At 47.8% G+C, this 16,076-nt stretch overlaps 1 protein-coding gene across 3 annotated transcripts in view; it reads left to right on the forward strand.

The window, feature by feature from the left end:
- Window positions 1–16,076, forward strand: part of shisa10.1 (shisa family member 10, tandem duplicate 1) — a 123,953-nt gene that overhangs the window by 88,503 nt on the left and 19,374 nt on the right. For all 3 annotated transcript variants that reach the window (XM_072472602.1, XM_072472603.1, XM_072472604.1), the window contains one exon: window positions 13,286–13,404. In XM_072472602.1, coding sequence (XP_072328703.1) covers window positions 13,286–13,404 — 119 coding nt within the window. The remainder of the gene's footprint in view (window positions 1–13,285; window positions 13,405–16,076) is intronic.

Consider the following 16,076-nt stretch of genomic DNA (forward strand, 5'->3'; position numbering starts at 1 on the left):
ATCCCTGTCCCCATTATCAGGCAGTGCTGCATCCCTGGCCCCATTATCAGGAAGTGCTGCATTCCTGCCCCCATTATCAGCGAGTGCTACATTTCTGTCCCCATTATCAGGGAGTGTTGCACCCCAGTCCTGATTATCAGAGCGCTGCGTACCTGTCCCCATTATCAGTGCTGCACCCATTATCAGATAGTGCTGCGTCCCTTGTTCCATTATCAGAAGGTGCTGTGTCACTGTCCCCGCTATCAGAGAATGCTATATCAATGTCCCCGTTATCAGACAGTGCTGCATCCCTGCCACCATTATCAGAGAATGCTACGTCACTGTTTCAGTTGTCAGAGAATGCTATATCACTGTCCCCATTATCAGAGAGTGCTGCGTCCCTGTCCCCAATATCAGAGAATGCTGCGTCACTGTTTCCATTATCAGAGAATGCTATATTGCTGTCCCCATTATCAGAAAATGCTGTGTTGCTGTTTCCATTATCAGAGTCCTGCATCCCTGTCCCCATTATCAGATAATGCTCCATCACTGTTCGCACTATTAGAGAGTGTTGCATCGCTGTCCCATTATCAGAGAATGCTTGCTGCCCCCATTATCAGATAGTGCTGAGTCTCTGCCGCCCTTATCAGAGAGTGCTCTGTTGCTATCGCATTATCAGAGAATGCTGTCTCCCGGTCCCCATTATCAGAGAGTGCTGCGTTGCTGTCCCCATTGTCAGACAGTCCTGTCTCCCTGCCCCTATTATCAGAGAATGCTATATCACTGTCCCCATTACCAGAGAATGCTGCATCCCTGTCCCCCTTATCAGAGAGTGCTGCATCCCTGTCCCCCTTATCAGAGAGTGCTGCATTGCTACCCCTATTGTCAGACAGTGCTGTCTCCCTGCCCCTATTATCAGAGAATGCTGTCTCCCGGTCCCAATTATCAGAGAGTGCTGCGTTGCTATCCCTATTGTCAGACAGTGCTGTCTCCCTGCCCCCATCAGAGAATGCTATATCCCTGTCCCCATTATCAGAGACTGCTGCGACCGTGTCCCCATTACCAGACAGTGCTGCGTCCCTGTCCTAATTATCGGCCGGTGCTACGTCCATGTCTCCTTTATCAGTGAGCGAGGTGTCTTTGTCACACAGCGCAAGTGAGAGCATATCAAATCCTTTGTTACACCATCTTAATATTCTACGAATTTGGTGAGATCAACAAGTTATTGATATAGCAGCTTTTAATAGGAAAACGCATTTGAGGTCACTTCACAGGCAGGACTGTCGAACAAAATTTGACAATTGGATAAAGAGATGGTAAAAGAGGTGACTAAAAGCTTGCTGAGATAGGTTGGTTTTTAAGGAGGTAGCGAGGTAGGCAGGGCAAGAGGAAAATTCCAGAGTTTGGGGTTCAGCACAGAAAGACTGCTGCTAAGAGATTGGGATTTCCTGTTGTAAATTGGGATTTGGGTATTATCTATCCCTAAGGTGCACCATCTGTAAGCAGACTGAACAAAGTCACTTATGTAGTGAATGATGGCTACACAGGGAAACTGGACTGATTTAAATTGAGCTTGAGGGCTTGACTGCATGTTTTAATTGATGATGAAAATTATGGGTCGTTGCATATTTTATGCTGGTGTAACGTATTAGCGGTTGTTAGATTGTTTTTTTTGAGTTCTTATCTTTCTTCCTGTTTCTAGTCATTTTTGTACATCCTTGTGTATTGGGAAAGAATACCTGTAGGTCCTCACCAGCAGTACAACAGTATGATTCGGCTGTTGGAGATTGATTTGATCATAAGATCGTTGACTAAGTTGGATGAAGTTTGCTTTTTTTTTCTCTCCTCTCTTCCCCCGCCATCCACATGCATGATGACTATTATGGCCATAGGTCCATATTCCTCCTGATTGAATCATCAGTAGTTTGGGTGTAATACTATACAGACTAAAGTTCGAGAAAGTGCTGTTGGTGCTGCCACGGGGCAGAAGCTGCGCTGTAGCCGGTGTTGCCAGAATGGGGACTGTCAACCATATAATGAAAAGTAATTTTTCCGAGTTTCCCTGCTGATAATTTAGCAGATCTATAATCAAATTTTCAAAATCTATAGGGCGAGACTTTTTGCTTGGGAGACTTGGATGTTGCTGCCGAATTGGGTGGAGTTTGTCTTCCCATTGGGGCGCTATTTCTGGAGCAATTCAGGACATGCTAATTTGACAGCACTCTGCCACGTGAATCTGGAGCAATTCTCATTCCCGTCAGCATCAGATTTGTTGGGGCTGGAATGAACGCTGGATAGTTCGAATAGCTGGATCTGCTTATACACTCTCATTCCAGCAAAAAGATAGCCCCATGAAGAGCAGCACCATGCTTCACTGAGGTGGAGCTCAAGAAAATGTTGGATGCGATGATGGGAAGCAGGACACCCTCTTGCCCAGGGTGGGCAGGAGGCTATGGCCCACAGTCGTTGAGTGGGCCTGGACAGAGGTGGCCGAGGCATTCAGCACAGTGAGCCTCACCAGGTGGACTAACACACATTGCCGTAAAGAGGTGAAAGAGCTCCTGCGGGCAGCTCAGGTGAGCCACCACCTCTGTTCCCCTGGAATCATTCCTATCTCTCATTCCTCATCCCACCCCCACGCCCATAAAGGACAATCAAAACCCACGTGCCCCCATCCCCATGGGCAGCACGGTAGCATAGTGGTTAGCACAGTTGCTTCACAGCTCCAGGGTCCCAGGTTCGATTCCCGGCTTGGGTCACTGCCTGTGTGGGGTCTGCGTGTTCTCCCCGTGTCTGCGTGGGTTTCCTCCGGGTGCTCCGCTTTCCTCCCACAGTCCAAAGGTGTGCGGGTTAGGTGGATTGGCTATTCTAAATTGCCCTTAGTGTCCAAAAAGGTAGGTGGGGTTACTGGATTACAGGGATAAAGGAGGATAGGTTGGAGGTGTGGGGCTTATGTAGGGTGCTCTTTCCAAGGGCCGGTGCAGACTCGATGGGCTGAATGGCCTCCTTCTGCACTGTAAATTCTATGATTCTGTGATTCCCCTCACATCCCTCCCAGCAGAAAACCCCAACACCTGTATTGTCCTCGTTGGCCACGTGCGTTGAACACAAATGCCACCAACTACAGACCCCTCGTGTAACCCGCCTCCATGCAACTCGCCATGCCTTTTGTGTGTCCCCTAGGAAAAGAGAGCCCATAACAGAAGGGAGCGGGAAAAGACCAGAGGGGACGTCCCGGACCTCCGGACTCACTCCCACCAAGCAGAGGGCGATGGCATTATCCGGGGAGTGCAGGAGAGAGCTATCTCCCAGACAAAAGGCAGCATGCGACAACCAAGTGAGCCCCAAATGCAAAATGATGTCCCTATAGCAAAATGATGTCCCTCTGGGGTACCTCACCCCCAACCACAACCCCAGCACACCACGGAGGACCAGTCCGGGCATGCCAAAGCCTTCTCGGCAATGCATTCACCTGCACCCTCCAACATCACCTCGGTGGGGCATTTTAATGATCTGGCTCCTGGGTCACCTTCTGCTGCGCACGTCACATGCTGCAGCACATCAGGTGGAGGCAGGAACTCCCGAGGGAGCCGGCGGTCGGAGGGCTGCCCAATCCCAGGAATCTGCTGGAGTCCGGACAAGTTACACTTCTAGAGAGTATGATCCCAACACTGGTGGAGATGAAGCCGCAGAGCCAGGATCTACAGGACGGGGTGGCAGCAACTTTCCAGCATCTGCTGTTGGAGGAGTCCAGCTGCCTTTAGGAGCAGGAGATGGTGCTGATAATGCATGGTACCCAGGCCAACACAGAATGGGTGGCATCTGCGGTGGAAGCCTTGGGTCAACAATTCACAACCATGGGTCAAGATGTCCAAGGTTTGGGGCACACTGCGTGGTCGATAGCTGAAGCTCAGGGCAGGGGAGCCCAGTCACAGGCAGGCATGTACCGGGTCCACATGGACATTGCTGCAGTGCTCCAGAGCCTGGCCCAGTCACAAAGGGCCATGGCTGAGGGCATCGAGAGTTTGGCTGGGTGCTGACTGACCTGGACCAGTCAGGCACAGAGGGACACGACCGAGGCACAGAGGGACATGACTCACTCGCTGAGGCATGTGGTCCAGTCTCTGCACTCCATGGTTGAGAGCATCGAAACCATGGTGGAGACGAGAGCGGGCCTCCAGAACTGGCAGTCAAGTGACGGTGAAACCTCCGAAGCTCACTCCCGTTGCTGCATGGACATCATAGTAGCCGTTATCTGCGTCGACCTGAGGCCTCTGCTCAAGTGTCATTAACCAAGACCTCTGCAGGTAACCCTTGTCGTCCAAGAGCCAACCCCTCGCCAGAGGGAGCGCCTCAAAGGTGCTGGGGACCGATCAGTGCACCAGGCTGTACAGCTGGTGGTCACACCCTTAACTGCACATTCAAGGAGTGGGAAAACCCTTCCTATTGATGAAGAGCACCCCCCTATTGAGCGGATGTTTGTGGGGGACATGTGTTCCATCAATCAGCCTCTGGACCTGGGGCCTGCGTGCGATGGCAGCGAATCCTGCTGCCCAGGTATCCTGGTTTGAGCCAGGTTGATGTCAACAAGACTAATGATGGATGCTGGAAACTGCAAAATTTTAGTCCACGAGTCACAATTTACCCCAAAAGGTGGCCATGTCATTGGTGAGCTGTCACAGTGCGGATGCACCTGTGTGCAGATGTCTGAGAGATCCCAGACAGGTTCCCACTCGGCCCCTGGAAAGATCTGGACAACCATCACCTTGCTGGCCACCGGGAGCGGGTATCTTCCGCCAAACCCCCGCGGCCGGCACTGGAGCCTCACTGTATGCCTCTTGCTCTTATGGGGCAGGCTCCTCTTGTGCAGGGTCCTTCCTGAGCAGGCGCTGTGCCTCTAACCTCCGTGTGTCCGTAATGACAGCTGTGGTAAGCATTTCTGGCTGTATTCCAAAATTCATTCTCTGCAGGGGGGGTAAAGAGAAGGCATGTTAGCAAGATGAGTATTCCCTTCCCCATCCAAATCCAACCATGGTGACCCTGATTGCACTTCAGTTGCACTTTCCTCATGGCCCCCCTCAAACCCACCCCCACTCCTCGGCCTTCCACACTACCCGTCTGTCCCCAGAAGTGAATGACACCGGAGAACCTCTGTCCTCACCAGCTGTCCCTGTCAACAGGGGTACCAGTGGCTGCCACAACCCCTGTCACCGATAGACACTGCAGCCCCTGTCCTGTTTCCCACTGGGGTCCACTGTGGGTGTCCCCATTGGGTGGGCCGTGTGTTAGCCTGCCAGCAGGGTTGTACTTGGTTGTGCAGTGTGTGACACCAAGCGCCTCCATTCTTAGAGGCTTGTGTATGGGCAGGCCCTACAGATGGGGCGGAATGAGGGAAATGTACGCCTGCTGGAGCCTAGCCGCAGCGTGATGTGGGTCCTGGGTGTGACACGGGTTGTGACAACCTGGGAGCAGGGTGGATGGGAGCAGGGCTGTGGTGGACAGGCAGAGCTTGGAGACAGCTGGTGGTCCTGCGGCGTGGGCTAGCTGATAGTGTCACTGATGAGACCTCTGTCCTGAGAGAGGCAGTGTGCCAAGGAGGGTGCCAAAGGCGACGGTGCATGTGTCCTTTGTTTGGGATGAGCTCTCCTATTCCCTGCTTCCTCTGCAGTGAGGTTGCACTTCTGATGAGTGAACTGAGGAGTGGCAGCACCTGGTGGGCTACTGATTGAGCTTGGTCACGCCCATCCCGTTGATGAGTCAGCTGGGGTATGAGGGTTTCCAGAGCGGCAGCCAGGGTGGGCTCCCAAATGACCAGAGGCTCTCTGAACATTGACAGTGCGCAGCCAACAGAGTGAGCAGCCAGAAGCCTGTAACTTGTACCAAATGGGTGCATTTAAAACAGCAATGGCAGCCTGAGCCATTTCTTAACCATTACTCCGTGGTATGGCTTTTCGTTTAGCAAAACTGAGAGAGATGCTCCTGCTCTAGCCTTCTAAACCAACTGCTTCTAGAAGAGCTTTTGAGAGCTCCTTCTTTCTCAATATTTATTGTCAATCAAATTAGCTGAACATAAATCTAAAAGCTTATCTACCTAACAAGGCCCTAGATGCTAAGCAATCACTGCTGGGTTATTTATTCTTCACACCGTAGCCCTCTCTAAGCATAATAGTAGCACAGTTGAGTTCCCCGATCTCGAGGGGGACAACCGGAATCCACGAAGTGGTGAGCAAGTCACTCCCCACTACACCCCCTGGCCCAGGCAGCCACCCCCCAACAGGCAGTGCAATTTTTAACATTTTTAAAACTTTGCTTACCTTTTCTCTCCCCTGGCGCCCAGTCCCTGTTTGTAAATACCTGGAGTAAACACGCCTGCGTGACTTGCACCAGAGAGGGGTGGAACATCGCAGAGGTCTGGACCGTAGTGAGTCAAATAGACTAATCACATCTGCCACCCCTGCCGCGGGGTGCAAACCTCATTATCACCATCAGTTAGGGACCGGAGCATGGCGCCTGAATTGGCGGCAGGCACAGACCTCCATTTTGGCCTGTTGCTCGATTATCTGCGCGAGGGCAGTTCATGAGGAGGAGAATTTCGCCATTGTTTCTCGGAGTTGCATTATTCTGTTTGAGAAAATGAGTGATGTGCTTGCCTTGTTCTGGCGACAATAGACTATTGTACATAAAACATTTAATACGCGTCTCACAATGTCTAATGTCCCACCATAGCTGCATGATTTAATTAATGGCAGCAGTGACATGTAGAAAATGTTAACATGATTATGAGCAACGATGCTTACACCCCAGCATGCATTATTGACCACCACAACTTCAGTGCTAGCATGGTGATTTACTCTGTCAGATTGTGAGGAAATTAAAGGTAGTTTTAAAGGATTTATATTTGTATTGGTAAACATTTAGAAATTAGGTATAGTTTTAGGGGGGTTTAATTTACTGTTTCTGTGCCTGGAAGAGTAAAATCTATAGGTAGATTCATGCTGGACAAAGGTGTTTGTATGTGATGGGGTTAGTACAGTTCCAACTGTGTTTCTATTATGCTTAGAGAGGGCTACAATGTGAAGAGTAAATAACCCAGCAGTGATTGCTTAGCATCTAGGGTAGAGAAGCTTTTATGTTTTATGTTTAGCTAATTTGATTGCAGTTGGCGATAGATAGTGAGAGAGAAGGCAGCTCTCAAAGCTCTTCTAGAAGCAGTTGGTTTAGAAGGCTAGATGAGGAGCATCCCTCTCAGTTTTGCTAAAAGAAAAGCCATACCATGGAGTAATGATTAAGAAAGCAAGTGCAGAGATCTGAACAGCAGCTAGTTAAAGAAACCAGAGAAATGAAGAGAGGTTTCCAAGAAGTCTGAGGTTAAGACCAAGCTAAGAATAAGGCTGAGACACCAGAGAGATATCTGAAGTGAATATCAGGTTTGTGAGATTTTATTACAGCCTGTGTAACATGAGTTGAAATAACTATGGAAATTGCTGGCTGGATCTTGGGAGTTTGTGTAAAAGCAGTTAAAACGAAGGAAACCTGAAGGGATTGATGTAACATCCTGGACTGGATTCGTTGTTAAAAGTGGAGTGGAAGCTTCGTTTAAAAGTGTCACTTGGATAACCTGCTCTGGGTTTCGGAATGCAAACCGCTATGGGAAAGCATGAGTTTGAGAGAAGATTTTAAAGCATGTTTTAGGGAGTGGAATTTGGAAACTCTCACATGACAGTCATGTGGGGGAATTCTAAAGACACATTCACTTGGGGTTCAGAGTGAAGAGTGTATTGCCCAGAGTCATCTTATTTGTTTGTGTTAGTGAGACCACTGTAGATTAAGATGTACTTTATAACCTGTGTTAATCCTAAATCTTGTGTGTAATTGTTAAATTAAAGGGAAGTAAAGGAGCATTGGTTCATAATCCAATTTTTTCATGTTTAGTATTTTTTTTCTTGTTGTTAAAACTAATTACCGGTCCCATGACTCTCTCCAAATTTTATTTTAAAAACTAAAAGTTCTTGGGCGGGATTCTCCGCCGGTGGGATGCTCCGTTTTGCCAGCGCCCGGGGGTTTCCCGCCGGTGTGGGCATGCCCCACAATGGGAAACCCCATTGATCGGCCGGCGTAACGGAGTATCCCGCCGGCGTGGTGAGGCAGAAATGTGGCGCAGCGGGGCGGTGCATCCCGCCCATTGTCTTTTGAGCCAGGGTTCAATTCATACCAGTTGCACCATTAACTGAGATTGTCACAGGATCACCCAGCTCAAATGGATTTGGTACCTCAAAACACGGCAGGTGCAACAAGCACAAGGGCTGGACAAAAATGCTGCCTTACCCCCAACATCTGGGAAATCCACTGAGTTCAAAAATTCTGGTTGTGATTTAGAAAATACTGGCTTATGTGTGTTTTTTCATTCCATTTTTTTTGTTGATATTCCAGCATCTTCCCAGTGGTTAAATAGGATACGCTCCAAACTATATCCCCAAATCCTCCCATGATTTCAATGCATCAATTCATAAACAACCCTTTGCTTTGCTTTGCACACACATCAGGAAGGATGTTGTGAATTTGACTATGTGAACAAATAGAGGGAGGAAAGAGTCACATTTTTATAGCACCATTCTCCACCTCAGGATCTGTCAATTAAGTAATTTTGAAGTATAGTTAATAATCTTTATTGTCACAAGTAGGCTTACATTAACGCTGCAATTGAAGTTACTGTGAAAAGCCCCTAGTCGCCACATTCCGGCACTTGTTCGGTTGCACAGAGGGAGAATTCAGAATGTCCAAATTATCTAACAGCACATCTTTTGGGACTTGTGGGAGGAAACCGGAGCACCCGGAGGAAACCCATGCAGACACAGGGAGAACATACAGAGTCCGCACAGACAGTGACCCAAGCCAAGAGTCGAACCTGGGACCCTGGCGCTGTGAAGCAGCAGTGATTACCACTGTGCTACCGTGCTGCCCACTTAGGGGACACCGCACTGTTTTGAGGGTCATTTGTTCGCAGCTGACCACAACATCCAGGTATATTTCCCAGTTTGTAATGGATTAACGAGGGGGGAGCTACCAGATTTAGTGCATTAGAGTAAAGGCAAACAAATTGCAAAGCAATTTTGAGCCATTGCTTAGAAAGCCCTTGTGAAAATATACATAGCGTTTTTTGTGAAAAGATCTTTGAAAATATCGTAAAAGCTTCTCTTTGTTGTAAATGTTAAGGTTTTTTTCAAGTCTGTGCAAACGCCCCAATGACAGCGAAGACAAAGCGCTCTTCCCTTTTACACTTCATTTCCAAATATCCTGTTGTGACAACATTCAAAATTCACTGCTGAATACACAAGTGATGTTTGCTGGACTGTTAATACAGTACCAGAAGGTTTGACGCAACTTGGAACTATGTATTAACTTATTGTTGCAATGTAGGAAATGTAGTAGCCAATTTCGCCCAGCGAGCTCCCACAACCAGCAATGTGATGATGACTAAGTTAATCTACATCCATGTTCTTGATTGAGGGATAAATATTGGCTAATCCACCAGGGACCAGGGGTAGCCCGCCTTCTCTTCAAAATAATGCCATGGGATGCATTGGTGTGTCAGCCGAGATTGTTGCACTCCAGTTCTGGAGTGGGATTTGAACCCTCAACTTTCTGATTCAGAGACCGAGTATTGGTCTACTTATTCAAGGAAGGATGTAAATGCATTGGAAGGAGTGCAGAGAAGGTTTACCAAAGTAATACCTGGAATCGGTGGGTTGTCTTATGAGGAAAGGTTGGTCAGGCTAGGCTTGTATCCACTGGAGTTTAGATGAGTAAGGCGACTTGATTGAATTGTATAAGATTCTGAGGGGTCTTGACAGGATCGGTATGGAGAGGATGTTTCCTCTTGTGGGAGAATCTAGTACTTGGGGCCATTGTTTAAAAGTAAGGCATTGCCCATTTAGGACAGTGATGAGGAGAATTTTCTCTCTCCGAGTCGTGAGCCTTTGGAACTCTCTTCCTCAAGAGACAGTAGAGTCAGAGTCTTAGAATATTTTTAAGGCAGAGGTAGATAGATTTCTAATGAACAAGGGGGTGAAAGGTTATAGCGGAGGGGGTGAAAGGCTATAGCGGATAGGTGGGAGACTGGAGTTGATGCAATAAGATCAACCATGATCTCATTGAATGGTGGAGCAGGCTTGAAATGGCTGAGCGCCCTACGCCTCCTAATTCATATGTACGTCGGAGTGTTAAGCAACTGGGCCAAGGCTTGACACTTTTTTTGTCACAGTTGACACAATTATGGATAGTGAAACAAGTAGACTTTGTCCACCTTTCGTTTTGGTGTCGGTTGTGTCCATGGGCGGGATTCTCCTAGCTCCGCGCCGGGCCGGAGAATCCCCGCAACCACGCCACGCCGCCCCGACGTGGCATTCGATTCTCCACGGAGCGGAGAATCGACGGCATTGGCGCTGGCGCGGGCCGCTCTGCGTGGTTCGGGCCGCCGATTCTCCGGCCCGGATGGGCCGAGCGGCCGCTCTAAAAAGGCAGAGTCCCGCCGGCGATGTCCACACCTGGTTGCAGCCGGCGGTAACTCTGTGCACAGGGTCAGGGGGCGGCCTGTGGTGGTGGGGGGGAGGGGGGCTCTGACCCCGGGGGGAGCCTCCGATGGGGCCTGGCCAGCGATCGGGGCCCACCGATCAGCGGGCCAGCCTCTCGCTCCCCGGGCCTATTTTCTTACGCGCCAGCCCCTGAACTCCCGCGCCATGTTGCGTCGGGGCCGGCACGCTGAGGGAGGCCACTGCACATGCGCGGGTTGGCGCGGCACACAGTTTGCGCCGGGATAGGAGGCTGGAGCGGCGTGAACAGCTCCAGCGCCGTGCTGGCCCGCTGAAGGGGCCAGAATCGGTCTCTCAACGGCTCACGACGGCGTTTCCGACGGTGTGGACACCCTGCTGCCGAATGGGAGAATCCCGCCCCATATGCTTTTAAGATTGTAGAATACGTGTTGAATACTAATACAATCAAAGAAAATGCAGTAGGCCTTGATTGACCGTGTCCAGTGCCGACAGTGAGAGCATTGTGTTGGCCTAGCTGTGGCAGTTTGTAATTCTGGACAATGTTCCTTTTAATGCACCGGAACCTTTGTAGATGAAGTGATCGCCACCTATTTAGTGGATGAAATAATGAGTGACAGGTGGCTTTTAATAAGTGTTAGGTCATCCAAATGTATCAAGGTTTTTATATTTCTCTTCCAATCTGTGGGGCCCGTTTTGCATGGAGCCAGTGGGTTATGGTATTGGGTGCAGCTCAGTCTCGTGGAATACAACGGTTGCCTCCCCTTACAGAGATGACACCACCATTAATATGTACAGGCCTGACACATCCAAAGTGTTTGTCTAATCAATATGAAAATAGCAACACTGAAATTAAAACAATAAATCAATATGATTATACAAAACAAATTATGTGTTACCAATGAGACAAAGGAAACATTCAATGTGCTGGCAGATAGAGGTCATTAGTATTCCAGGGTTATCCAGGTGCTTACTATAGCTCTAAGCAGAGGCAGTGGGCGCCCTGTCTGCAATCCTGCTCATCTTAGACCCACGGAAGTCAGGCTCAACCAGGTCCAGGATCAGAAGCATGAATGGGGCCCTTCACTCTTATGCTCCATGTTAGCAAAAATAATCGGTCAGAGACTAAAAAGACTGGCGCTGGTCAGAAAAAGATGAATGTGATTGTCATCTATTAAATTTTTAAAACTAGATTTGAGGCTGCAGGGTTGTAATAAAATGGGTTGTAGTGATCTTACCATTGAATTTACAGGGCAATGTGTTTAGAATATTGAATGCATTTATAGATGCCTTAACTTTGTAACAGCATTGAATCCTGAGTGTTACGGACTCTGGTGATTATTTGCGAGAGGAATAGTTTGGCATGTAGGTGAATCAGATCGTGTGCCCAAGTAATAATTTCACACAACTGTTGAATGGTCAGTAAGTAAAACAAGCTCTCATCAAATCAAATAGTTTATATTGTGATCGACTGTTTTTAAAATAAATAGTTGAGCATCCAATAGCCCTATAATGTCCCACGGGTCAGGTGGTACATATTGCTGGTGGGAGCAAAAGAATGTAGTCTGTCGAAAGCACTTGATCAGAATTGAGTTTTGTTACTTCAGGAACTTTAGAATTTTCACAAAGCTTTTCCATGGTAATTTTATCTTTCAGGAAGGTAAATCTGACGAGACATCGCGATCCGGATCTCGCCCTCACTGGCGGACCCAGATGTGCATGTTAAGCGAGCAGTTAGCCTCACTTAAATATGTCTGTGCTGGAGTCTCCCAAGGACCAGAATTGAACGCCCACAGTTGGGAGACTTTACCGTGGTGCCATTTAGCACTGATCCACACAAAGGTGGACCAGGCGACAGGGAGGGGTACAGGCCATTGGAGGACCCGGATGGCCGGGCTTTGGGCTGGATGGTACCTGACCCTTCTGCACCTGGGCACCCTAGCAGTACCACCTGGGCATTCTGGCACTACCACCTGGGCACCCTCACAGTGCCACCCAGGCACTGCCAGGCTGGGATTGCCAAGGTGCCCGGTTGCCCTGCCGGGAATCAAACCCGGCGTTGCCCTGCTCTTATGAAATGGAGTGAGGGAGGTCTGCTGACCCCCTAATAAATAGATTACGGTGTTTTTTTTGGGGGGGGGGGGGATCCAGAGGCCATAATGGGTGGTTGAGAGATCGGGGCGGCATTTAGAAATGGCACCCCAGGGGCGGCATGTAGCACAGTGGTTAGCACTGGGACTGCGGCGCTGAGGACCCGGGTTCGAATCCCAGCCCTGGGTCACTGTCCGTGTGGAGTTTGCACATTCTCCCCATGTCTGCACGGGTTTCACCCCCACAGCCCAAAGATGTGCTGGTTAGGTGGATTGGCCACGCTAAATTGCCCCTTAATTGGAAAAGAAAAATAATTGGCTACTCTTTAAAAAAAAAAAAAAAAAAAATTTTTTTTTAAAGAAATGGCAATCTGATCTGTTTGTGGGAAATTAAGGTAAGTGCGGCCTTGGCAGGGCATTCCCTGAAAATAGCCCCATTCTGTTTTTTTCACCGTTAAATCGCTCTCAATGTCTACATCGTGCTGTCTATATCGTGCTCGTACCATACTGATGTTCTGAATGTGTAAATATTTTAACATTTCCAACTTTTATTTTACAGCTTTAGTCATGAGTAAACTCGAGAAATAAATGCTGTGCTTTACAGCTAATTCCTCACAGTGACGATCCACATTTCTTTTGCTAACCTGCTGTGTTTTGCTTTTCTTTCAGTTTCGGCTCGGTTGTTGCAATCGGAGTGAGCTTTTTTGGGATTTTCCTTTTCTCGCTTGTGCTCTGTTTATGCTGCCCTTGTTGTCTTCTGTATAAAATGGCGCGAAGAGGACGTCAGCGTAAGTATTCCAAAATTATGGTTAAAGGAGGTTCCTTGAACTTGTTGTTGTTGTTGTTTAGCCGAAGATAGCTGAACTTTGGACTTCAATGCTTTTTCACCAAAACTACAAAGAGTAATGAGAAATATACAGACAGTGGGACGCTGGACATGCTATATTCTCTTTTATATCCCAAACCACAGAATACCTTATTTCTATTTGGAATAAAGTTGAGCATAAAATTGTAATGGATTAGGAAGGTCAATTCATCCATCCTAGTTCTTCATCCAGAGAGAAAGGACAAAGCTGCAATGTAAGGGGCTGGTTTAGCACACTGGGCTAAATAGCTAGCTTTTAAAGCAGACCAATGCAGGCCAACAGCACGGTTCAATTCCCATACCAGCCTCCCCGAACAGGCGCCGGAATGTGGTGACTCGGGGCTTTTCACAGTAACTTCATTTGAAGCCTACTTGTGACAATAAGCGATTTTCAATCAAGAAAGAGTGTTGAACTATATAATCAAACCAACAGAATTGCAGCTTTGCGTTGGCTGGATATGTTCAGCATTGAGTGTACCTTAAGTTCTAGATCTCTATCAGCTTCATCTTCCGCCACTCCAGCTATTCGTGGAGTATATATATCACCTCTGCTTTCTTGCTTGAAATGCAACAAATCCCTACGCCTACATCCCCAGGGTTCTAGAAGAGATAGCCGCAGAGATAGTGGATGCCCTGGTTATGATTTTCTAAAATTCCCTAGATTCTAGAGTCGTCGCTGCAGATTGGAAGCCAGCAAATGAAACACCGTTGTTAAGAAAGAAAGGAGAGTAAGAACAGGGAACTACAGGCCAATTGGTCTAGCATTAAGTGACAGTCAAATGCTGGAATCTATTAAGGACATCTTAACACTGCACTTGAAAAATCAGACTATGGTCATGCAAGATCGGCATGATTTTCCTATTGGGAAAATTTAAGAGAACTTTATGAAGATATAACTCATAAATTAAAGGTAACCGGTAGATTCAGCTAACTTGGATTCTCAGAGGGCATTTGATGAGGTGCCACATATATGATTAATATGTATAATAAGGACTAGTGGAGTTGGCGGTTATATATAGCATGGATAGAGGATTGCTTAATGGGCAGGCAGCAGTGACCTGGAGATTAATTGTTTATTTCTTTAGACCTCGGTACCGCCCTGGAGAGTTGGCAAACCTAATTTACAATGTGATGCAGAACTGGCAATATGGCTGCACCCTTACTTCGAATATAGGGGGTTGGATTCTCTGCCCCGTCGCGTCACATTTCTGCCCTGACCTGCCGGCGGGATTCTCCGTGACGCCGGCCGGTCAATGGGATTTCCCATTGTGGGGCAGCCCCACGGCGTCGGGAAACCCCCGGGTGCCGGCAAAACAGAGAATCCCGCCCAGGCTTTTTTAGCACATTTGTCTCTTTACTGTACTTCATAGAATCCCTACAGTGCAGAAGAAGACCATTCAGCCCATCGAGTCTACACTTGAGGCTCAATCTCCCACCCTATCCCTGTAACCCCATAACCCCCACCTAACCGTTGGACATTAAGGAACTAGAATGGCAAATCCGCCTAACCACATCTTTGAACTATGGAATGGAACCAAAGCACCCGGAGGAAACCCACTCGAATGTGCAAACTCGACCCAGACAATCACCCACGGTTGGAATCGAACCCGGTCCCTGGCACCGTGAGGCAGTGGTGCTTGCCACTGTGCCGCCCAATGAATTAATTTTTGGTATCACTGGCAAAGCGAATGATCGTGTTCCCCTTAGCACACTGATGAAGTCAGGAAACTAACACATTTTATGAACAATATTTGTCTAAAGTGTCGGCTTCCCGGGGGATTACTTTCTGTTGCCAATGCTACATATGGATCAGCAGGTGTTTGTGCTTGCACAGAGGAAGTAATTTATATGACGGTCAAGTTACAACGCCAGATAACCTCCCATGTATTCAGGGCGGAACTTTAACAGAAACTAGAAATTGGGCAGGCATGTTGAACAGTAAACATTTAACTTTCAATAAGGATGATAAAACAGGATGTCGGTGGCCTTGGGTTGATAAAAGTGGAACAAGAGAATTCCTTTGTTCCTGATGGCGTCAATAGGACCCTGTTTTATACCCCTTAAAAACAACCAAGCTGTATCACTTTTATCCCGAGCGCGCTCCATATTTCCAAATGTTTTGGGCCATACCTCATGGGGAAAACATTACGTCACTGAACATAGTGAATCACAAACTGGTGGCTTCCTGAATGGGTGACTCATTCAGCTGAATCTATGTATGCTGCTTCAGTTGGCATAACCTGGAAAATATTTCACTTTAGTAGGAGCCTGAGAGAACTGGCACAATTTTCAGGAGTAACATTCCATCTCATTAATCCATTCTAATTATTTAACCAAGAGGAATATAGTACAGAAGTTCAGTTGCACTGCAAGAAGCTCAGATGTATTATTATTCTTCAAAGTATGCTCAGTAATAAAGTTAAAGTAGGTGCCTGTTCTTTATTGGTAAAATTGGTTAAATTCGGTGCAAGAAAGAATTCTCTCTCCAAGCATTGAATTTGTCAACATCTGCCACCTTTCTTAAACTTGTTCTTGGACACTGACGATGAAAGAGCTTGGTCTCATGGTTTTCACAGCTTCAGGACACACAGAGAG

This window comes from Scyliorhinus torazame, chromosome 13 (assembly GCF_047496885.1).
Source record: "Scyliorhinus torazame isolate Kashiwa2021f chromosome 13, sScyTor2.1, whole genome shotgun sequence".
NCBI classification, from domain to species: Eukaryota; Metazoa; Chordata; class Chondrichthyes; order Carcharhiniformes; family Scyliorhinidae; genus Scyliorhinus; species Scyliorhinus torazame.